At 31.2% G+C, this 23851-nt stretch overlaps 1 protein-coding gene across 1 annotated transcript in view; it reads right to left on the reverse strand.

Moving 5' to 3' along the window:
* The window catches only part of LOC127179467 (1-phosphatidylinositol 4,5-bisphosphate phosphodiesterase beta-1), a 105229-nt gene that overhangs the window by 69295 nt on the left and 12083 nt on the right, over positions 1 to 23851 (reverse strand). The window contains exons 2-3 of the mRNA XM_051133000.1: positions 23379 to 23456; positions 8562 to 8630 (exon numbers count right to left, since the gene is read on the reverse strand). Of these exons, the coding sequence (XP_050988957.1) occupies positions 8562 to 8630; positions 23379 to 23456 (147 nt within the window). The remainder of the gene's footprint in view (positions 1 to 8561; positions 8631 to 23378; positions 23457 to 23851) is intronic.

A 23851-nucleotide genomic window follows, 5' to 3' on the forward strand; every position in this document is an offset into this window, starting at 1 on the left:
TATTAATGAACTATACTTTGTTGTCATTAATAATAATAAATAAATAAATAAATAAATAAATAAATAAATAAATAAATAAATATGATTAATATTAAAAATTCAATCCTAAGTAACTAGTTTATATAATAAAAAAAGTCTATATTAACAACAATAATAATAATAATAATAATTATTATTATTATAAAAATGTATATATACAATAAATATACAAAATACAAACTATAAATATTTGAAAAAAATATTTTTATATAATATTTTTAATTTGTATAATAATAATAATAATAATAATATATTTATATTAATTTACTATACCTTATTATCATTAATAATAATAATAATAATAATAATAATAATAATAATAAATATGATTACTAAAATCCAATATTTTTAATTTGCAAAAATAGGAAATTATTATTATTATTATTATTATTATTATTATTATTATTATTATTATTATTATTATTAACATTATTATTATACACATTTTATATATAAACACTTTGTAATTTGCAATGATAATAATAATAATAATAATAATAATAATAATTATTATTATTATTACTACTACTTTTATTATTTTTTATTATTATTTATATATTTATATTAATTAACTGTACTTTGTTGTCATTAATAATAAATAAATAAATAAATAAATAAATAAATAAATATGATTAAAAATTCAATAATCCTAAGTAACTAGTTTATATAATAAAAAAGTCTATATGTATAAATAAATGATAACAGAATTTTCAGTATTTTTTAAGAGCAGTGGGGTACTAAAATGCTGTGGACAAAAGGGATGCAAATATTTAATGAAGTCACACTTCAAAATTATTCATAAACAGTGTATGTATGCCAATACACATGCTTAGACTTGGAGACTTTTACAGCAGAACGGGAACAGCCGTTGCACAAAGCATATGCTCGTTACCAGCAGCAGCGCCATTAGCAAAGCTCTGGTTGCCTTTCAACAGATGGGCGCATGTAAACAACCCACTACTGCTTGAGACGATGTGATTGGTTTTAATATGAATCATATACATTTATGACATAACCGTCTCATTATCTTCTCCATTTTTCAATGGCGTAATTAACGGGCCGCCGTTGTTCTCGCCGCGTGCTTTAACGAGAAGCCGAGATCTGGAGAACAAGAGAGAAACTCCTGAAAGATGAGCAGTTCTTCCGCTCTCTTCTGTATTCATCTGCTGTCGGCTTTATAGGAACAAATCAATGGCATCTTTCTTCTTTTCAATTAACAACACATCTTTAATGACTTGCATAAAAAAGCAATCGCAAACAAAAGCAGCAGGATATTTTTCATGGTCTCAGCGCACTAGTGATTAAAATCTCATTCCAGTTCCTTTCTTAATAAAAAAAAGTTAGTTCAACATCTTGCAATTAGGAGTTACCTGCTACTCTGGGACCAACTAAACACACAAGCTCAGATTAGAGGAGTCTGACAACTTGCCGTAAAGTAAAGAAAGGGGGATAGCAAAAATAATAATAATAAAAAAAGATTAAATAAATAAATAAATATAAAAACATTAAAATAAAGAAATAAAATACACAAAATTAAATCAATACATTAGAAATTAATTAGTTAATTAAGTCTAATAAATAAATAAACCCACCAACGCTGCATTTATTTGATTAAAAATACAATAAAAATAGTGAAATATTATTACGATTTTAAAATAGCTGTTTTCTATGTGAATATATTGTAAAATCTATTTTATTTCTGTGATCAAAGATGAATTTTCAACATCATTACTTGAAGCTTCAATGTCACATGATCTTTCAGAAATCATTCTAATATGCTGATTTATAATCAGTGTTGGAAACATCAAATTTTTAAGCACATATACAATGATACTACAAACATGCCTTGTTTACTTTATGAAAAAAAACATTATATTAACATAATTCATTTATTTTTATTTTAGAAATTATTTATAAAAAATACTATATATTTTTTTCTTTTAACTTTGGAATAAAAATGGCAAAGTACATGAGCTTGAATTAATACTAAAATGCCAATGGTCCGACAAAGGCTTCATTTTCTTTATTTAAAAAAAAAGAGTATAAAATATTTTTGGTATTTCATGAATTATTTATAAAAACTTAAAAACAAATGTTAAATTCTAAAAGTTACAATGATCCTACAAAAAATGCCAATTTTTCTTTATTAAAAAAAAATAAAAAAATAAAAATAATAATAATAATAATAATAATAATTTTCTTTACATTTTTTATTTTATAAATTAATTTTAAAAATTGCAATATATATATATTTTATTTGGGGATGAATGGCAAAGTACATATATTTATAATATTTTTAAAAAAATGTAAAATTATTTTAAATTTATAATTAAATTATTTATAAAAACTTAAAAATGTATGTTAAATTTAAAAAGTCACAATGATCCTAAAAAAACCCTTAATTTTCCTTATAAAATAATAATAATAATAAATAAATTAATTAATTAATTAATAATAATAATAACAATAAATTGATTTCTTTACATTTTTTTATTTTATAAAGTAATTATAAAAATTACAATATATTTATTTCTTTTAATTTTGGGATAAAACTGGTAAACGAGTAATTGACCTTAAAACTTCACGCAAAAATGCCAGTGGGCTTAATTTTCTTGCTAATTATTTTATTTTATTTAATATTCCATTTTATTTTTGAACCTGTGACGAATGCAAGTAAATTTATATATTTTTTTAAAATATTATAATACAGAATATTATATTAAATTTATTATAATTTATTAAAGTGTACTATTAATAATAATAATAATAATAATAATAATAAAATAAAATGTATCAATATATTAGAAATTCAATAATCCAAAGTCATAAATCTAACCTAACAAATATTTAAAATTAATAAATAAAATAAATCAGTATAAGTAAATATAAGTAAATAATCCCAGTTCATAATTCTACACTTTTACATATATAAACATTACAAATCTTATAAGTATCTTGAATTTTTTTCTGAAATTACCACAATATATGCACCAAGATAAATAAATAAATAAATAAATAAATAAAATTACATTCAAAATTTAAAATTAAAAAACAAAAACAAACAGGCCTATATAAATCATGATGCATATCAAAGCAAACATTCGATATCAATATCAGCCCTTCCACAAACAACCAATTATTTATCCAAAAAGGCCGGCGGTGAGAGCAGAGTGTCTTTTGAACAGCATTTCTCCAGCAGCTTGATGCGTGATGGTTTATTGGGTGCTGAGTGGCTCAATCGATCATCAGTCCGCAGCTCAGTCTCTCACACTCATACAGCGTCTCATTCTCAGGCGCTGGAAATGGCTTCGACCTCTACATCCAAGGGTGGATGGACGGTTTGTTGTGGCTCGTGGACGCCCTCATATAAACGCGCCGCTACAAGATTTATTCACCAGGCTTTGACACCGGCACACCGCGTTTCCCAGAATCACTCTCAATCATCACACTGAGTCAAAGCGCGCTCGCTCTGAGAAGAGGCTTTATATCACAGCGCAGGAACAGAGAGAGACCGCAATATTCACTCTGACCACCGCAGCACAGCAAGATGAAGAGAAATTAACAAATAATAGCCCAGATAATAAGATTAACCAATGCTTTTCACAGATATTCCCATTTTTCTATGTAAACTGTGGGTGGAGAACAGCAAACAACAGATAAGGATAAATGTGCTTGAAAATTAAAGCAAAAATGGGGAAAATTCCAACAGCCCACATCGAAAACACAATTAGACAGCTACAAAATCTTCTTCAATTTTGGTTGCTCATAACCAAAAAGTCTGGTGCCTTTAATTTTTTTTTTAAATGTGCTTAAAAATGTCATAATTACAGTCAGAGAAGCAAACAAACAAACAAATAAATAAATAAATCCCAATGATACTATAAACAAGCCTGGTTTTCTTTTAATATTTATAAATCATATTTATTTCTTTTAATTTTGGGACTAAAATGATGATGAAGTAAATGGCCTTGAACATTAACACTAAAATGCCAATGGCAATGCCAATTAAAAATAAATAACATGTTTCATAAAAAATTAATAACAGTAGTATAAAATATGTTTTTGTGTTTTATAAATTATTTATAAAAAAATTTAAATCTAACTGTCAAAATTATCCTACAAAATTGACTCATTTTCTTTATTAAACAGTAATAATGAAAAATAAAATACGTCTTTATAATTTTTTATTTTAGAAATGAATTACAAAAATTACAATATATTTATTTATTTTAATTTTGGGATAAAACGGGTAAAGGAAATAAGTTTGAAAATTGATTCTAAATTGCCAAGGGACGCACAAAAGGCTTCGTTTTCTTCATTAAAAAATAAATAAACAATAGTATAAAATATTTTTGGGTATTTTATAAATTATTTATAAAAATGTAATTTATGTTAAATTCTAAAAGTATCAATGATCCTACAAAAACACCTACTTTTCTTTATATAATAATAATAATAATAATAATAATAATAATTTCTTTATCATTTTTACTGTTTAAATTAATTATAAAAATCACAATATATAAATTTCTTTTAATTTGGGGGGAAAATGGAGCTTGAAAATTAATGCTAAAATGCCAATGGACCAACAAAAGGCTTCATTTTCTTCATAAAAAAACAATAGTATAAACTATTTTTTAGATTTTACAATTATTAATATAATTAATATATTATTTATAAAAACTTACAAAATGAATGTTAAATTCTCAAAGTCACAATGATCCTACAAAAATGCCTCTTTTTTGTAAAATAATAATAATAATAATAATAATACATTTCTTTATCTTCAGTATAAAAATTACAATATATTTGTTTCTTTTAATTTTGGGAAGACACTGGTAAAGTAAATTGGTAAGTAAATGAGCTAGAAAATTAACACTAAAAAGCTTCATTTTCTTTATAAAAAATAAACAGCACTATAAACTATTTTTGTATTTTACAAGTTATTTACAAAAACCTAAATGAATTAAAATGATTTCATTTATAATAATAGTAATATATATATATATATATATATATATTTTTTTTTTTTTATAAATTAATTATAAAAATTCCAATATATTCTTACTTCTTTTGTTTAATTTAGGGATAAAACAGGTATTTATAAATATAAAACACAAATAACTGGAACTGGAAACCACTTAGAACACACAAAAGTCAAAATATTCTTACATTTTGGTTCCACAATCAACCACTGTTACAAACCCTAGCCTTTTCCCTTCACATCCTTGTAATGCACCATCTACTTCAAAATCAATGAATCTGCAACATAAACTCAAGGCTAAACCAGACGTGCTGTCGACATCCGCTGTGGCGTAACACATGACACGACTCTTCACAGCATTTGCGCGTTTCGTTTGGCACCAGTGCCGTTCTCTCATTTCACAGACACAAATAAGGTCCGTGAGCGTCAGGAAAGAGTTCACCTGGGAGACCCGCAGCCCACGGGCTCCATATTTAGACCGGAGCGGTCCAGATATAGCGTGGGTGCAGATGTCTGTCTGCCTGTGGCCATTCCACACCAGATTGCACAGACCATTACCCTCATAGAGAGATGCTTATCACCCACAAGAGCTATTAACCTATATAGGGCCTGGGAAACGGAGCACGCTGCCGTAGTAATGGCTAAACCTCCTTTACACAAGGACATACTTATAAACGGATGCAAGCGAATGAAGGAGAACCGAGAGATTGGTTTTTCCAACATCTCTGACAGTGACGCCCATCTCTTCCAGTATTTTGCTCATTCATTTAGTCCACAGGCATCTCAAAAATCTCCTCAGTGAGTCATAATATAACCGACCAGCTCTAAGATGAATCAAAACACTAAAATATTGGATTTCTGAAGGATAAAAAGAACATGCTCCCATTAAGTGTTCCCATTCATAACGTCCACTTTTTGGTTATGCGGATGTTAAAGGAACGGTCAGTTTCATCATTTTGCAAACATTATGGAAATGCTACTTTTGAACGCTCTCTGAACATTCCGAATCAAGTAGCAACATTCAAAAAACGTTAGTCGAACATTCTACCAAGCCCCGTTTACACAAATGCGTTTAAACATGCGTCTACACTACACCAAACATTATACATTGTTCATGCAATGTTGTTTTGAAACATTTTAGGCTACATTTACAGTAGTGCGTTTACATTGTAAAACATGTAACTTTTGCTACATTTACACATTTAGTAGTCATTTACACTACTCCAGCATTTTCGTCAGTCGAAAATGGAGACTTCCACAAAATATGTGTTTAATTCGGTTCAGTGGCAATGTTTATGTTCAGTGCTGCCAATATGGCCGATTGATGACGCGTCATGGAAACACTCTAATTAGCTCTAATTAAATTCTACATTAACTTTGAACGAACATTCTATTAACAATACTGAAAGAACGTTTGTTTATAACTTTGATAGAACCTTGCCAGAACGTCAAAATACCATAGAGTGTTTGCACAATGAGCCATCAATCGGCCATATTGGCGGCACTGAAAGTAAACAATTCCACTGAACCAATCGAAACTCGCATATTTCATGGAATTGTATGTTTTCAAGAGTCGAAAACACTGGAGTAGTGTAAACAACTGGCAAAACCGTAGCAAAAGATACGCCTTTAAAAATGAAAACACAATAGTGTAGCCTAAAACGTTTCAAAACAACATTCCATGAACAATGTATAAATAATGTTTTGTGCGAACATTTTGAGAAGATTAACTTTGAACGAACATTCTATTAACGATACTGAAAGAGCGTTTGTTTATAACTTTGATAGAACCTTGCCAGAATGTCAAAATGCCATAGCATAGAGTGTTTTCATGAAGCATCATTAATTGGCCACACTGGCGAAACTGAACGTAAACAATGCCACTGAACCGAATGAAGCTTGCATATTTTGTGGAAGTCTCCGTTTTAAAGGGTCAAAAACGCTGGAGCAGTGTAAACAACAGGCAAAACTGTAGCAAAAGTTACGAGTTTTAAAATTAAAATGCACTAGGGTAAACGTAGCCTAAACCATTTCAAAACAACATTCCACGAACAACGTATAAATGTTTTGTGCTAACGTTTTGAGAATATTACCTTTGATCAAACATTCTATTAACGATACTGAAAGAACGTTTGTTTATAACTTTGACAGAACGTCAAAATGCCATCAGTCAGCCATATTAGCGGCACTGAACGTAAACAAAGCCACTGAACTGGACGAAACTCACATATTTTGCGGAAGTCTACATTTTTGAGGGTTGAAAATGCCAGAGCAGTGTAAACGTCAGACAAAACCGTAGCAAAAGTTGCACATTCTTTAACTAAAATATCGCATATTTCGTGGAAATGTATGTTTTCAAGGGTCGAAAATGCTGGAGCAGTGTAAACGGCACGCAAAACCACACCATAAGTTATGTGTTTAAAAACGAAAACACAGTAGTGTAAACGTAGCCTAAAATGTTTCAAAACAACATTCCATGAGCAATGAATAAATAATGTTTTGTGCTAACATTTTGAGAACATCAACTTCGAACAAACATTCTATTAATGATACTGAAAGAGCTTATAACTTTGGTAGAACCTTGCCAGAACGTCAAAATGCAAATGCAACAAAACTCGCAAATTTTGCTGATTATTGCTGCTGAAAACGGTCAATTATTGTCATGTTTTGGGCTGTTCTAATTGCTCTGACCAGTAAAAACATTTGGAGTACTATAGACTGCCAAAAGTTATAACAAATTAAAGAGAAAAGTGCAAAAAACTGTATGAGGAACAAAAAGCGTTTGTGGTTGGCCAAACTAAACCAGGATTTCCAGGGCAAGAATCTTGACAACATTCGTGCTTCTTCTTATCATTTCCAGTCAAGTAGGTGAAATACTAGGCTAATATCTTAATTAACACTGCTTGTACGTATCTTTACCACCTATTAACTTCCACTCTTTATAGTGTACTCTTTTACACTATTAAAAGTCCTTCTCCATATGATTTAGCAGCCTTTACATGTTTTTTTTTTCCATTTAGACAACATAAATTAGCAGAACAACGTAGTACATAGTACATTAGTACATTAACCGTGCTGTTGTTTACATCCGAGTATTGCCAATATGGCTGTGCATCCAGGTATCTGATCAAATTATGATGTAAGTGCAAACACTCTTTTGGTAAATGCTTAGAACTTGTAGTAAACAGTACAATCCTGTGTTTACAAAAAGGTCAATACAGCAAAATAATATGATAACACCAGTGCAATATCAAGCAGCGTAATAATGTTTGGTAGGCCTACCACTAATAATATCTGGAAGCACACCGGAAGTCTCGCACATTCACGTTACAAAATAGTCGCGCCCCTTCTTAAGGTTAAAAATCACGTGGATACCTTGTTTAACATGACTTAGATTTGAGATTCATGGTGTGCGTGAACTTTCCTTTTCTTGCTTTAAATTATGTTGGAACTAGCGTTGGCTAGCATTTTTGTTTGGGCCCGGATGTGTTTGCGTTTTGTTTTTAATAGTAGGATGCATTGAATACACCAGTCTTACCTTTGGTGTTTTCGTGCATTTCCCTGTTCTTGCATCTTTGATGTAGGTGATGTCCAATAGATCTGTTTCCTGAAAGAAGGAGGGGCAGATTTTATGCCACAGCTCACAAAAACAATTTCATGCTGTTGAACCGAATCAATATTATGTTAAATATCACAAAAGCCATTCAGACGTCACACGAGGTAACACAGCACGGGAAATGTTGACAGAGAAAACACAGACGGAACATCGAGAGTAAATAATTAAACAGACATAAAACGTAGTGACTAATTACATGCGCAGACCTAGATCACAGAAGCAATTGAAGGAGTCTCTTTAAAATACACTTGTAAGGAAATGATGCAGGGCCAGAGCGCTGCATTATTTGCGTCTGCAGTGTGTAATGGACACGCTGATAGATATGCTTTCTGACAGCTGCAGCAGAAACCAAAGCTGACGGCATTCTGCTGGCACGACTGAACTACAACTGAGCTGAAACAAAACAAAGACGCATTTATGCAACACAAAGCAATGATTGGAGGATAAAAATAGAACTTTTTTATGATGGTAAAACCTGAATGTCCTCATATGCTACACAAACTACTTATAACATTTGCAACACATGGAAAGTTAGTTTGTGATGGTGTCCTGTAATGTGACATCATACTCTAAAAACTAAACCGCATTTGTATAATTCCTTTATTTTCTTTGTGCATGCTGTATAATGAGCTCATAAATAAGTGATGTATACATAACAACAAAAAACACAGAACTACAATATTTAAATATGAGTCATATTTAAGCAGGTGAAATCACAAACATTTCTTTTATACAACATTTCAATAAACAAGAAGTTAAAATTGAGTAACTTACATTTTAAGCCAAATATCACCAGATACTTTGTTTTTGTTCCATCAGCAAAAATATTTTCAAACAAACACAACATGTGTCTGAGAAACTTACTGTTTCGTGATAACCCAGCTTATCCATTGAGTAAAGGATTCAATGACTCATTCATAAACAGCCATTTTCGTTTCTGAATGAATCAGTGTGTTTGAACGAATCGGTTGAATTAATGATTCACTGACTCTTAAACGAATCAGTGTTTTGAACAAATCGATTGAATTGACTCACTAATAAAAACAGTCCCTTGCTGCCACCTATTGGCGTAACATATGTTTAATACAAGGGTGTAGGTTTGATTTTGGCATTGGTGGGGACATAACGGCAGACAACAGACATTTAATTGTTCGATCAAAATTATTGCTGGGGCAATTTAGTAGTGTCTGGATATTGGTGGGGACATGTCATAGTGTCTCTACTAAATTCTACGCCCTTGAAAATCATACCAAGCCATGTCTGACTTATAGTTCTCTGCTTGAATATGAAGAGGTCAAACAACAGATTAATGAGTTCATCCAAATTTCACAAAGAGCTTATGGATGTAATCATAATATACAGTAAGTCAGACACTGATTTTTTTTCTCTGCGTTGTTTGAATACTCAAAAGAGAAAATATAACTAAATTAATTTGTGTTTCTTGCTAGCTAAATTTCACATGCATAAACAAAAATTTGGCTCTAAACGTATTTTATCTTATTCAAAGTTAATGTAGACAAGTACATGGAAGCTATCCAAAGCTGTGTTCAGCCTGAAGCAGTCAAAACTGAATCTATCCTATGTGTCCTCTGAAGTTGTACATTTATTAATTTTTATATATTACTTTTTTGTAGTAAAACTGTGGATATACAAACATGGTTACTACACTTTCACTAAACCATGTTTAAAGTATTAAGGGATTTGTTTTTGCGTAGTTTTTTATTTTCATTTTTTTGTCTTTTTTATAGCTGTACTGCCTTAATGGTTTGATGTTTTCTACTGTTAAATAAAAAAAAAAGATTCGTGAACTTGCTCCTAAAGTCCCGAACTGAATCAAATGATTTGCGAACTCGCTCCTAAATCCTGATCTGAATCAAATGATTCGAAAGTTCCAATCTGAATCAAAATATTCGCAAACCCAATCTGAATGGTTCTCGATCTGCGATTATAAATTCCGATCTGAATCAAAAGATTTGTGAACCCGCACCGAAGTCCCGATCTAAATCAATTGATATTCGCGACTCGCACCTATGTCCTGATCTGAATCAAATGATTCGCGATCTGCGATGCAGAAGTTCCGATCTGAATCAAAAGATTCGCGATCCACACTCCGGAAATCCCGATCTGAATCGAAAGATTCACAAACCAACACAGTCCCGATCTGAATCAAATGATTAGCGATCTGTGATCCGGAAGTTCCGATCTGAATGAAAAGATTCACAAACCCTCACAGAAGTTCAGATCTGAATCAAAAGATTCCACACAGTCCCAATCTGAATAAATTTTTCGCAATCCTGATCTGAATAATGATTCCTGAACCATCATTCATCAAAAGATTCGCGAACCCACACCGAAGTCCCAATCTAAATCAAATGATATTCGCAAACTCGCTCCTATGTCCTGGTCTGAATCAAATGATTTGCGATCTGTGATCAGGAAGTTCCCTCACAGAAGTTCAGATCTGAATCAAAAGATTCGCGATCCCACACAGTCCCGATCTGAATAAATTTTTCACGATCCACATGCCGAAATCCCGATCTGAATCGAAAGATTCACGAACCAACACAGTCCTGATCAGAATCAAATGATTCGCGATCTGGAATCCGGAAGTTCCAATCTGAATCAAGAGATTCACGATCCCACACAATCCCGATCTGAATAAATTTTTCGTGATCCGCGCTCCAAAATCCCGATCTGAATAATGATTCCCGAACCATCATTTCAAATCAGGACCTGGAGTGCGAACTTATCATTCAGATCAGGACTTAGAGAGTGGGTTCGCGAATCATTCAGTTCGTGAAATGATTCACGAACCCGCACTCCAAGTCCTGATCTGAATCAAATGATTCACGATAAGTTCCGATAAAATGATTTGCGAACCTGCACTCCAGGTCCCGATCTGAATCAAATGATTCACGATAAGTTCCGATGAAATGATTTGCGAACCTGCACTCCAGGTCCCGATCTGAATCAAATGATTCACGATAAGTTCCGATAAAATGTTTCGCGAACCCGCACTCCAAGTCCCGATCTGAATCAAATGATTCGTGATAAGTTCCGATAAAATGATTCGCGAACCCACACCCCAAGTCCTGATCTGAATCAAATGATTTGCGATAAATTCCGATGAAGTGATTCCCGAACCCGCTCCAAGTCCCGATCTGAATCAAATGATTTGTGATAAGTTCCGATTGGAGCGCTTCGAAAAAGTGAATAATGTGCGACGCACATCCATCACTATACGTGCTTTTTTAATAAAATCATTACAAGCGATGTCGAAAATAAATGTCTCTTTTGATCAGTTTTTGAACTGAATGAAGTCACGAGTTTGAATCAATCGGAGCGCTTCCCGCGTAAATGACTCACTCAATTGATTCGGTTTGTCTATTCTCTTCAGCCACGTTTAGACTATACGACACTGTAGTGTAATGCTAATTTCGCTAGTTTTACAACATTAACTGAAATAAGCGAAAAAAAAGGTTTGATGTTTACAAAAAAAGTATCAATATTTCCACCTCAAAGATATCCAACACAAATCTACAAACATATTCAGGTGAGGTAACCGGTTTACCGCTAACTAGTGAAACACTGCAGCTCAAAATACATGTTAGATGTAAACACTGTGCATTATGATCGAGTTTGTAGCTTAATTCACTATATTTGAAATATAGCAGTAGTTGCTGATAATTAAATAGGAAATCAGTTGAAAGCAAAATCTCATACCACTGAAGTGAATGTTCAATTTATCACTGTATATTGTAGTAAATATGTGAGAAATTATTATTGTATCTGATTGTATTAGTCTATATAGAGTGGTAGTCAATGTAAAATAAGCAAATGGGAGAAGCAGATGAACATAAAACAACAAAACAACATGTTTTAAACACTCTGCCCACGTATTAAATGTGCATCTTTGAAATCGTGAGGTTTTCTAGCATATATCTTTAACTTCTCAGGTATTATTAATGGTATGACCTCTTTCATTTGCAGCTGAAATTACTAGGAACAATTTAGTAGGCTGGATATATCAAATTCTACGCCCTTGAATCAATGTCTTCCACTCAAACTCAACTTTTGTTATTTCTACATTATACTTCAAGACATTTCGGATGGGCAGCAATCCCCAGCCCTCGCTGACACACTTTTGTGTGCGTGACACACTTCTGTGAACACGGGAGGACAGCAGACTCCAGGAGATTATATAAAGACAACCAGGATGTCATTTGTTCAGAGCTTTGACCTAAAACACTAACACAGGACAGGAAACACGTCTCCTTTAATATTCACTAGGCCACGGGGTCATTCCCAACTCAAAGCATGCAGAAATGACATTGACGAGAAACCAAACTCATTCAATGCAAATTAGTGCATCTTCTGAACACGTGAATGCATGTGTGCAACTACAATGCCATGCAACGCAGTTGCTATTTTTCGATGCAGTTTCCCTATTATATGACTATATAATATTTATGATAATTGCAAGTGCGTGCCAAGGCTGTCTGAATAATGAAAGCATCTCTCAGTCAGCCGGTTCATCTATGAAAATCCGCGTTACGGTGGCGGGAGCTTCACCAGCGCCATGGCAACAGGGGATGGAGGTGGTCTATGACGGGGAGTTGGGCTAAAGCAATCTGAAGACAGGCACCAGGCACCCTTGAAATCAGCTTGCTGAAGACGTCGCTCAGACTCCTGCTTCTGCGCGCGCCAAAAATCCATTGAGACTACATGATCAAATATCTGTTAGTTCAGCAGAGCAAACCGCACTCTATTGACTCTCCATCCACAGAAAACTCACAAGCGTGCTACAATATTCAATAATGGAGCCGCTTGTAAGTGACTGTCATGATTTGCTCGACTCTCGCTGGCGACAATATGGCCTGCAGTGATGCTAAATATAGAAACGCATGTATTGATTCAAATACACGCTCGGTTTACATAACAATACAGGATGCTATTATATTACTACTGGCCAGAGGCGTCTGCGCTGGAATTCTCTGTGTATTTTATGGACGGGAAAAACTGTCGAGTTTGCTCTCATTGCCTTCATTGATTGACTGTTATCTTCTTTAAAACAAAATGTCTCAAAACCTATCCAGAATGAGTCCAAGACATATTTCATCCTAAAAAGAAAAAGCAAGAAATTGTTTTGTATTAAAAATAAATTATGTAATAATAACAATAATAATAATAATATATGATGCAATTGCATTGCATTATATTGTGTGATATTTAATATATTATTATTATTATTATTATTATATAATTCATTTTTAATACAAAATATAATTTATTTTTCTTTATGGGATGAAAAATATATATATACATATAATTTTGATATATTAATAATAAGTACATATAAAAATAAAATGATTAAAAATATAATAATAAAATAAGGTTGTGAAAAATAATAATATTGAAATAAAAATACAATAAAATAAATTTAAAAAAATAAATAAAATAGAATAAAATAAAATAAAATAAAATAAAATAAAATAAAATAAATAAGGTTATATTTCGCCTTAAAAAACAAAGCCCATTTTAGGACCATTAACATTGCATTTATTTGATCCAAAGTACAGCAAAAACAGTAAAATTTTTAAATATTTTTACAATTTAAAATTGCTGTTTTCTATTTGAATATATTTGTAATATATTTATATCATTTATATTTATAAATGACATTTTAAAATAGATTCAAATAGAAAACAGTAATTTTAAATAGTAAAATTATTTCAGATTTTACTGTTTTTGCTGTACTTTGGATCAAATAAAAGCAGAGACTTCTTAAAAAAAACATTAAAAATCTTAAAAACTAAAACTTTTGACTGATAGTGTAGATGGGTCAAAGACAAAAAAGGGTTTAAGCATAAAAACAATAAGTGTAATGCTGCTTTAAATTGTTGTTGTTTTTCCAAAAAAAAAAAAAAAAAAAAAAAAAAAAAAAAAAAAACAATTTTTTTTTAAAGTTTTGTTTAATTTAATTGCATTTTTGTTTTTCTGAGGAAAATATAAATATTCTACATTTTTCCCTAATTTACAGAAGGCACCCACTAAAATGTCATTCAGTGTAACAATGTCAGGCATATTTATAACAAAAATCAATTTATGACCTATTAAAAGATTAATTACTGTTGTAATTCTACATTTTTTTTACATTTGCCAGTATCCAAGGTTTTGCCGATTTGTCAGTAAGAATTTTGTACTCATTTAAAACACAATAAAATTTAATATGCTCCCTTATTTTTTATATATTTTAATATGTACAAGTCAGAATAAGCATGTTGTTTGAATTTTTACATAAATATTGTAACACTGAATGACAATGTAAAATTATTTCAATCAAATATTGACATCTTATGCTCCAAAACGTATTTGAAACCTTAAAAGTAGACACTTTACTTACATTTAATGTGCTTACTACAGACATAAAATCACTTTTGTTAATTTCTTTTGATGTGGACATCTTAACTTCTTTGACCCATATATATATATATATATATATACTTTTGATATTATATTGATAATAAGTATATATAAATACTAATTACCAAACAATAATAATAGAAAAATTATAATGAAATTGAACATAACATTTAAAAAAAATTAAATAAGTAAATAAATAAAATCCTAAAAATACCTACTAAAATAAAGACCATTTCCAATTTTAGGACCATTAACATTTTATTTCATCGTAATAATTAAGCAAATTTTTATTACTATAAGTGCATATACACTATCAGTCAAAGGTTTTTGAACAGTAAGATTTTTAATGTTTTTAAAAGAAGTCTCTTCTGCTCACCAAGCCTGCGTTTATTTGATCCAAAGTACAGCAAAAACAGTAAAATTTGAAATATTTTTACTGTTTAAAATTGCTGTTACATTTAAAAATGTAATTTATTCCTGTGATTTCAAAGCTGAATTTTTAGCATCATTACTCCATAATAATAATAATAATAATAATAATGAATGTTTTTTGAGAAGCAAATAAGAATATTAGAATGATCATGTGACTGGAATAATGATGCAAAAAATTCAGCTTTGAAATCAAAGAAACAAATTGTATTTTACAATATATTCAAATAGAAAACAGTAATTTTAAATATTAAAAAATATTTGAACAATTTACTGTTTTTGCTGTACTTTGGATCAAGTAAAATGCAGGCTTGGTGAGCAGAAGAGACTTAAAAAACATTAAAAATCAAAAACTTTTGACTGGTAGACCATGTAAATTTTTCATTATATTTTGAGGGAAATGTGACCTGGAAATGCTTTTGTTTCAGCCAATATCAATATCTATGTGCGCAGACACTGAATCAAATAGTCAAATGTAATTTGGGCGTCCTGTGATCCGGATCCAGAGTCCGTCACAATTAGCAACGTTTTATTCAATACCATCTGGCATCTGAAGATTGAGTCACTCGCATGAATATTATTGTGATGTTACTCACTGCTGCGTTCATGAAATGACATGAGAAATGACATGCTAAAGTTTTGCTGGAGTACACTTGTACTCGACTGAATCATAATTGATTCTCTTATATAAAAGGGCAAGAGCAGAGCAGAGGCTGGTACATGCTGCCAAATCCACACTCAACTCGTATGACCTCACTTCCTGTTGAGTTCACTCTCACGGACGTGAAGATGAACAAAAACATGTCCAGGTCACATTTTACCTTGAAAAAAAAAAAAAAAAAATAAAATTTGAAAAATAAATAATTTAGAAAAGTAAAAAAAAACAGAAAAATAAATAAATAAATACAAAAATAAATTAGACAAATAAATAAATTTGAAAAATTACAGTAGACAGACGAAAAGACTTAAAATACTTGAAATAAAATCAACTTGTACTAAAAAATTTCTCATTTTAATCTAGTTTAATTTGATGTGCTGAAATAATTAAAACAGAAAGAAAAATTAATTTGAAAAACTATATCAACATATATATATATATATATATATATACACACACACACACACTACTAGATTATTAAAACTTTAACTAAAATAAAAAGATGAGCAAAACCATGTTCAGGCCACATTTTACCTTTACATAAAATGAAAATACATGAATAAATGAATTAGAAAAATAATAAATAAATAAAAAACAGAAAAATAAAGAAATTAATGAATTAGTTTAAAAAAAGAAAATTTTAAAAATTAATTTAAAACACTATATCAACATAAAAAATAAATGTAAAAAATATATAAAATACTTTATATATAATACTAAAATTATTAAAGCTAAAACTGAAATAAAAATTAATTTGAAACACTATATCGACATAAAAAATGATAACTATATATAAACACTACAAGATTATTACAACTTTAGCTAAAATTAAAATGGCAAATAAAAATATGAACTGATTAAAAATAAAATATATAATAGTATCTCAGTGAAAGAAAGAATTAAAAAAAAAAATCAGAAAAATAAATAAATGTATTCATTAGAAAAAAAATAACTATAAAAAAAAAATAGGCAAAATTACAGTAGTCAATAAGATGTAAAATACCTGAAATAAAGTCAGCTTGGACTGAAATTTCTTATTTTAATCTAGTTTAACTTTATGTACTAAAATAACTAAAGCTAAAACTGAAATAAAAATGAATTTGAAACACTATATCGACATAAAAATATAATATAAAAATATAAACTGATTAAAAATAAAATATATAATAGTATCTCAATGACTTTCAGAGATGTAAAGATGAATAAAAACATGTTCACGTCACATTTTACCTTAAATAAATTTAAAATAAATTAATAAATTAATTAGAAAAAAAAAGAATAACTAAATCAGAAAAATAAATTAATTAATTAATTAGAAAAAAAATAGCTTAAAAAAATAATAAATTAGGAAAAATTACAGAAAGATTTAAAATACCTAAAATTGGACTGAAATTTATTTTAATCTAGTTTAACTTGACATACTGAAATAACTAAAACTAAAACTGAAATAAAAATTTGTCTGAAAAACTATATCAACATAAAAAAAACAAAACAAAAGATTTTTAAATCTATAAAAGTATTTTAATCTAGTTTAACTTGATGTACTAAAATAACTAAAACTAAAACTGAAATAAAAAAATAATTTGTAAAACTATATTGGCATAAAAAAAAAGTATTTTTGATATTCAGAGATGTGAAGATGAACAAAAGCATGCATAGGTCACATCTGAGCTTAAATCAAATTAAAATAAATGAACAAATAAATTAGAAAAATAATAAATAAATCAGAAAAATAAACAAATAAAACAACTAATTTAGATAAGTAAATAAATAAATACATTAGAAAAAAAGACAGAAAGACTTGAAATACTTGAAATAAAGTCAACCTGGACTGAAATTAAAAAAAAAAAAAAAAAAAATCACCTAATTTTAATTTAGTTTAACTTGATGTACTAAAACAACTAAAACTGAAATAAAATGAATTTTAAAAATTATATAATCAAAAAAGTAAAATGATTAAAACTTTAACTCAAATTAAAATGACAAGGAAAATATATAAAATAAAAACTGTTTTAAAATATTAATAAAAACTATCATATTATCTCAGCGGTACTAAATAATACTATTTCATTGAAAGAAAATAATTTTTCATTGTTTCATTGTTTAATTTAACGTGTTACTTGCAATTTCTTTTTGATTTATTTTTGATTGTGCAGTTTTTGAGTTAAAAATGATTCAGTGTGAATCCTACACCTTTTTTCAGTTTAGATCTTGAAAAATATGAAAAAAAGATTCTTGAAATAACATTGGAGACCCAGAACATGCATCTTGAAAGTGAATAGCGTCAGTTTGATTTCACGTATAACTGTCTAAAAATACAAAAGACATTTGAGGCTTATCAAACAAAGGGAATTAATGAAAAATTGCATAAAAGTGCAAAGTATTTTTCCACATTCTTTCACTCAAAATCAATGTCATGGCAGGTGAGCAGTTCATTTTCTGCTTTTATCAGCATTTAAAGCCATTATAAGATACGATTGTGCTTCCCCCCGCTTTCAGAGGCAGAATGAAGCGATGTTATCTACCAAACGTGCTTGTGATTCTTGAGTAATCATCATTTGGCATCCGTACGGCAGTTCTGCGTGCTTTTAATACAACGTGACATCCTGTTCTGCTCTTCACCCACAACAAACTCCATTATATCATTTCAACACAATTACTATTGAGCACAATCTATTAGATGCTGTTCATCAGATCAGCAGCTTTAGGTACATCAATCAAGATCAGCACTGAATAAAGAGTACAACATTATTTTCATGTTTGGAATATTAATGCAAACACAGAAAATAAAGGACAGACTCTGGAACAGTTAAAATGAAAAATCATCTATAGTTGGATGAAAATCCCTCATTTAAAGTGGGACATCTCTACGAGCCAGACTCTGAGGCGATGTGAGCATTTGGCTGTCGGTGCTCCATCTGGACAAAAGACTCAACCTCATTCCCTCCGGACAGACTTTGGAAAGTGACACCACACTAGATCAAATCAGCTGTTTGCTTCTGACGAGATGTATATTTATAATGTCTCCTCTTAATGCTCAGGATATTTAAGCTTAAAGGGGTCATCGGATGCTAAGTTCACTTTTACATGTTGTTTGAACATTAATGTGTGCTGGCAGTGTATGTACAAATCTACCCTATAATGATAAAAATCCATGCAGTGTTGCTGTAAAAAATAATATCCACTTTTTCAAATCGAGCTGTTCTCAGATGCCTGTCGTTGTGGGGTCACACCCACAGAGGCCGCTCCCACGATAGTTGATTGACATGAGCGTCTCACCTCAGATCAGTTGTAACAGTCCAACCTCCATGTTTTGATGCCGGAGCAGGGATGTACAGGGGTTGGACAGTGAAACTGAAACACCTGGGTTTAGACCACAATTAGTATGGTGTTTGGCCTCCTTTTGCAGCCAATACAGCATTATTTCATCTTGGGAATGACAAATACAAGTCCTGCACAGTAGCCAGAAGGATTTTGAGCCATTCCTTTCGCAGAACAGTGGCCAGGTCACTATGTGATGTTGGTGTATGAAAACATTTCCTGACTCGCTCCTCTAAAACACCCCAAAGTGGCTCAATAATATTCAGATGTGGTGACTGTGCAGGCCATGGGAGATGTTTAACTTTACTTTCATGTTCATCAAATCACTCTTGTCACCAGTCTTGCTGTGTGTATTGGTGCATTATCATCCTAATACACGGCACCACCTTCAGGGTACAATGTTTGAGCTATTGGGTGCACATAGTCAACCTTCACACTCTGCTCTTATTGGTGGAATGTGCGATCAGTAAAGACTGGCCACCAGGCTGCATAAATATAGCCATGAAACCTCCAACACTATATTGGCCAGTGTTTCAGTTTCATTGTCCAACCCCTGTAAGTTAGACAAGAATTGAGCGATTGAGGTGTTGTGTTGCTGGATGTAATAATGAACATAGTGGTCGTTATTTACTCCCGACATCTGAGCCTCTGAAGATGCGGTAATTACGTTTGTTTATGAAGGGAACGCACCTCCCGATCTACATATATCCGTCTATGTTCGCGCAAATCATTCGTGATTCAGCTTCACTTACAGCAGAAGTGAGTATAAGGGTTTTTTTTATGAATCTTTGCGATCGTCTTTCCTAATAAAGTGCTAGTTAGCAAGTTTAGCAGCTAAATGTGGATAAAGTAAACAGGCTTGTCTCTCCACAGAGAGAAGAGAGGGGCGGGGCGAGCAGAGCTCACCCAACCACAACAACACAACCATTGAGAATTTTTAACCAAAGTATATTATAGATTTTTCATTAAGACCCTAAAGAATCATATCAACTTGTGGAAAATGGGCATCCGATGACCCCTTTAATGCTCAGGATATTTAAGCTTAAAGGGGCTTGAAGTCCATTATATACTTTGGTTAAAAATTCTCAATGGTTGTGTAAAACAACACCCTTTTTACCTTGCCAAAATCAGCTCTGCAAAAATCATCTCATTCTGGTTGAGGCTGCTTTAAATGTTAATGAGCTCTGCTCGCCCCGCCCCTCTCTTCTCTCTGTGGAGTGATGAGCCTGTTTACTTTAGCCGCGTTTAGCCACTAAACTTCCTAACTACCACGTTATAAGAAAAGGCGATCACAAAGATTCATGAAAAAACCCTTATACTCACTTCTGCTGTAGGTGAAACTGGATTATGAATGATTTGCGTGAACATAGACGGCTATATGTAGATCGGGAGGCGCATTCCCTTCACAAACAAACGTAATTACTGCATCTTCAGGGCGACCTGAAATGACGACCACTATGTTCATTATTACATCCAGCAACACAACACCTCAATCGCTCAATCAGAGATATTCTTGTCTAATTTACATCCCTGCTCTGGCATCGAAACAATGGAGGTTACAGCTGATTTAGGGCGAGTCTGAGGTAAGACGCTCATGTCAATCAACTATCGTGGGAGTGGCCTCTGTGGGTGTGACGCCACAACGACAGGCATCTGAGAACAGCTCGATTTGAAAAAAGGAATATTATTTTTACAGATTAATTAAAAACCACTGCATGGATTTTTATCATTATAGGGAAGATTTGTACATACACTGCCAACACACATTAATGTTCAAAGAACATGTAAAAGTGAACTTAACATCCGATGACCCCTTTAAGGGTGAAGTGTGTTATTTTTAATCTTAAAATACTTTTAATGTCATTGGCAGGTTAGGTTCAACCTCAGGCAAACCCCATGACCAGCATTATCGTCAACTAAAACTAAAAACACAAAATAACCTTTTTGTTAATTAAAATAAATTTAGTAATTTAGCTTAAAGGAGAAGTCCACTTCCAGAACAACAGTTCACAAATAATGTATTCACCCCCTTGTCATCCAAGATGTTCATGTCTTTCTGTCTTCAGTCGTGAAGAAATTATGGATTTGGGGAAAACATTTCAGGATTTTTCTCCATATAATGGACTTCATTGGTGCCCCGATTTTGAACTTCCAAAATGTAGTTTAAATGCAGCGTCAAAGGCTCGAAATGATCCCAGCTGAGGAAGAAGGGTCTTATCTAGCGAAATGATCTGTCATTTTTTTCGGAAAATATGAATTTGTATACTTTCTCATGTAGCACAGGCTCTGGGATGCGCGTTCACAGACTATTGAATCACGTCGAAAGTTCATGCCGAACATAGGCGGAATTACAGACCCAGTGTTTACAAAGCAAACGCGCAAAGACTAAGAAAGAGCAAGTAAGTCAAACACTGTTTACAAACAAAAAGCTACAACGATGTCGGACAATTCTGAAGTTGTAGGAGAAAATAAGATGGAGTTTTTGGCCATACTCGGTACACAGACGATGAACTTAGACGTGATTCGTAATAGTGATGGGAAGTTCGGATCATTTTACCGACTTAGACCTTTGAGTCTCGTTCAGCAAAATAAACGAATCTTTTTTCGAGTCATTTCGTTCATTTTATCAAAATATAATTAAAATGTTACGTGTTACTTCCCTAACACATCTACTGCTTACACAAACGTTGATCACACTACAAACAAGACAAAACTATAATGCTATAAGAAACAGAAAAGATTCATTCATTGTTGACCTGGATCTTTAGTCTATTAGCTCACCTCACCTCTTATCTGACAAGTTTTCGGGTTTTGAGTCGTCCGTTCATCACATGACAGCCCCACAAGATGAACGAACGACTTCAAAAACCTGAAGACTCGAAACAGGTGAACTAATTCCAGTACAGAACCTAATAGGATGTTGCTCATGCGCGACTGAACGAATCACTCCCCCGAGACGACTCGTTCTACCCGAGTCACATTAAAGATTCATTCAAAATGAAAGAATCGTTCAAGAACGACCCATTACTAATTCGTAGCGCCATGAACGCGCATCCCAGAGCCTGTGCTACATGAGCTTTTGTGCTTAAAAAGTATACAATTTTTTTTTTTCCGAAAACAATGACCGATCGTTTCGCTAGATAAGACCCTTCTTCCTCGGATCGTTTAGAGCCTTTGAAGCCGCATTTAAACTACATTTTGGAAGTTCAAAATCGGGGCACCAATGAAGTCCATTATATGGAGAAAAATCCTGAAATGTTTCCTCAAAAACCATAATTTCTTTACAACTGAAGATAGAAAGATATGAACATCTTGGATGACAAGGGGGTGAGCACATTATTTGTAAATTGTTGTTCTGGTTATAAATATAGTTCTAAATAAAGAAAAATCAAAAATTAAAAAATGAACTAAAAATGAGTAAAAACTAAATAGACGTTATCAAAGCAACAAAAACGCTACAAAATTACTAAAACTTCAACTAAAATTCAAATTAAAATGGAAAATATATAAATAAAAACTTCATTTAATGTTAATTCAAATAAATTAAATAAATTGAAAATTTAAAAACATAGAGTTTTATTTCAATTAGTTGCAAAGGCAAAATTTCTAATTTTCATTTAAATTACTAAATGAAAAAAAAAATTAAATAAAAAACTGTAAAAATTAAAAAGACATTTATTCAAAACAACAAAAACAATTAAATAAAATAAAATTAAAATAAAATAAAAACATACTAAATATTAATAAATACTAAAATAGTATATGAATGATACTAATATAACACTGCCAAAGACAACCAGATTAGCAAATACTGCACACAAAACTGGGATGCACTTGTGGAAAAACAATAAATAAATACATACATACTAATCAAAAGCTTTAATCAGACTGCAGAATATTAATATTACCTTATTCTGATCTGTCCAGTACAGGAAGTATCCCTGCGGATCGACGCGTAATGTCACTGGAGTCACCGTAGAAGAATCCTGAGTGGGGAAAATAGACATTTTTAAGTATGAATACAATAAAGAAATAATAATGAAAATGGCTATAGAGAACATATACACAATATGCATTAAGGTCCTATGAAAAGATCATGATATTCTTTCATGCACAGATGTATTTTCTGTTTATAAAGTTGAGTCCTTAAATAAAAAAAAAAAATAATAAAATAAAATACATTTTTGTTACAAGAAATAAAATAAACATTAAGTGAAATAAAATTCAAAATAAAACAAAACAAGTAAATAAAAAGTAATATACATTTTACAGACTAACAAAAAGACAAAACACACAGCAAAATTACTAAAGATAATTAAAAATAAAATAAAAAATAGTGTAAACTAAAATAACAGTGGCTTAGATATATCAAAATATTCCT

This window comes from Labeo rohita, chromosome 17 (assembly GCF_022985175.1).
Source record: "Labeo rohita strain BAU-BD-2019 chromosome 17, IGBB_LRoh.1.0, whole genome shotgun sequence".
In the NCBI taxonomy this organism is placed as follows: Eukaryota; Metazoa; Chordata; class Actinopteri; order Cypriniformes; family Cyprinidae; genus Labeo; species Labeo rohita.